The sequence below is a fragment of the Melitaea cinxia genome, chromosome 6 (assembly GCF_905220565.1).
Source record: "Melitaea cinxia chromosome 6, ilMelCinx1.1, whole genome shotgun sequence".
NCBI lineage: Eukaryota > Metazoa > Arthropoda > Insecta > Lepidoptera > Nymphalidae > Melitaea > Melitaea cinxia.
The window spans coordinates 9523006-9524243 of NC_059399.1; the positions used below are offsets into that span (position 1 = coordinate 9523006).

Consider the following 1238-nt stretch of genomic DNA (forward strand, 5'->3'; position numbering starts at 1 on the left):
TGGTCACAGAGAGACAATTTATAAAAAGATGAGAAAGAATCATATTAAAATGATGTGTAAATATCTCGCAAGCGAATGAATAGGTAAGCTCTCACATAATATTGTCGAATTACTCTGACGCAGAGTATGGTGCAATACCACCCAACGGTGGAGGCGACAAGGTGACCACCGTATATATACCGATAACACTCTTAGATCAACATTGTCTATTGCATTCAACAATTTAATACAACATGAAAACCTTTGTAAGTGTCAGTGCAAGTGTTCTAATAAAGCGATTAAAAACAACTATTTTCAATTGAACATTGAAAATACATAAAAACTTAATAATCATATTTTGAGGCATGATATTTAGTGCAAGTGAAATCAGTCGGCTTACTTTCTAGTAAAAAAAGCTGTGGATGTTTTTGGGCATTGTAACATTCTTTTCTAATTTTTTCAGATCATTCTTTCTCTTGTGGCTGCGGCTTTAGCCGCTCCTCAATCTTCGACGGAACCTATTCCGATTCTTCGTCAAGACAGCAACATTAACCCTGACGGCTCTTTTCAATATTCCTTTGAAAGCGGTAATGGTATTGCTGCTGAAGCTAATGGAGCTCTTAAGAACATCGGCGCAGAAGAACCAGCCTTGGAAATTCAAGGGCAATTTCAGTACCCCAGCAATGAGGGTGGTCTGATCCAGTTGACCTACGTTGCTAACGAGAATGGATACCAACCCCAAGGAGATATCCTCCCTACTCCGCCTCCGATCCCAATTGAAATTCAGCGTGCTCTAGAAATTCTCGCTACCGCGAAACCCCAACCTGAACAGTAATGTTAAGGACTTGCCAAATTTATTATAATGATAGGACTTAATTTTGTAACAAATATGTAAATATTTAAATTTTTAAAGACTCTCCAGTGAAATATTTTGGCAATGCACATATCAGACTAAATTTTATCTTATTTTAAAAATAACACCAAGAATGGTGTTTAGAAGTACGGAACTGAAAGTCATTTAAAATGACTAAATTATGTGTTTTAGCTGATGTTGTGCATATTAACAAAGAATGTATTGGTGATGATTGGCATAGTGTTGTATTAATGTATGCATAGACATCTGATTTAAATTAAACAATTTTATATAACAAAATATTTTTATTTTCTCTTGAGTTAAAAATTCTCAAGAGCTTACCTCTACTTATTTTACGAGTATTTCTTTTAGAAGCGATCTGGTTGCAACAACTTAGTATTTTTAA

At 35.0% G+C, this 1238-nt stretch overlaps 1 protein-coding gene across 1 annotated transcript; it reads left to right on the forward strand.

Moving 5' to 3' along the window:
• Positions 1-233: 233 nt before the first annotated feature.
• On the forward strand, positions 234-927 carry LOC123654658 (larval cuticle protein LCP-17-like). The gene is made up of 2 exons (XM_045590549.1): positions 234-245; positions 443-927. Exons 1-2 carry the CDS (start codon positions 234-236, stop codon positions 812-814), a joined length of 384 nt encoding a protein of 127 aa, XP_045446505.1. The 3' UTR covers positions 815-927.
• The last annotated feature ends 311 nt before the right edge of the window (positions 928-1238 follow it).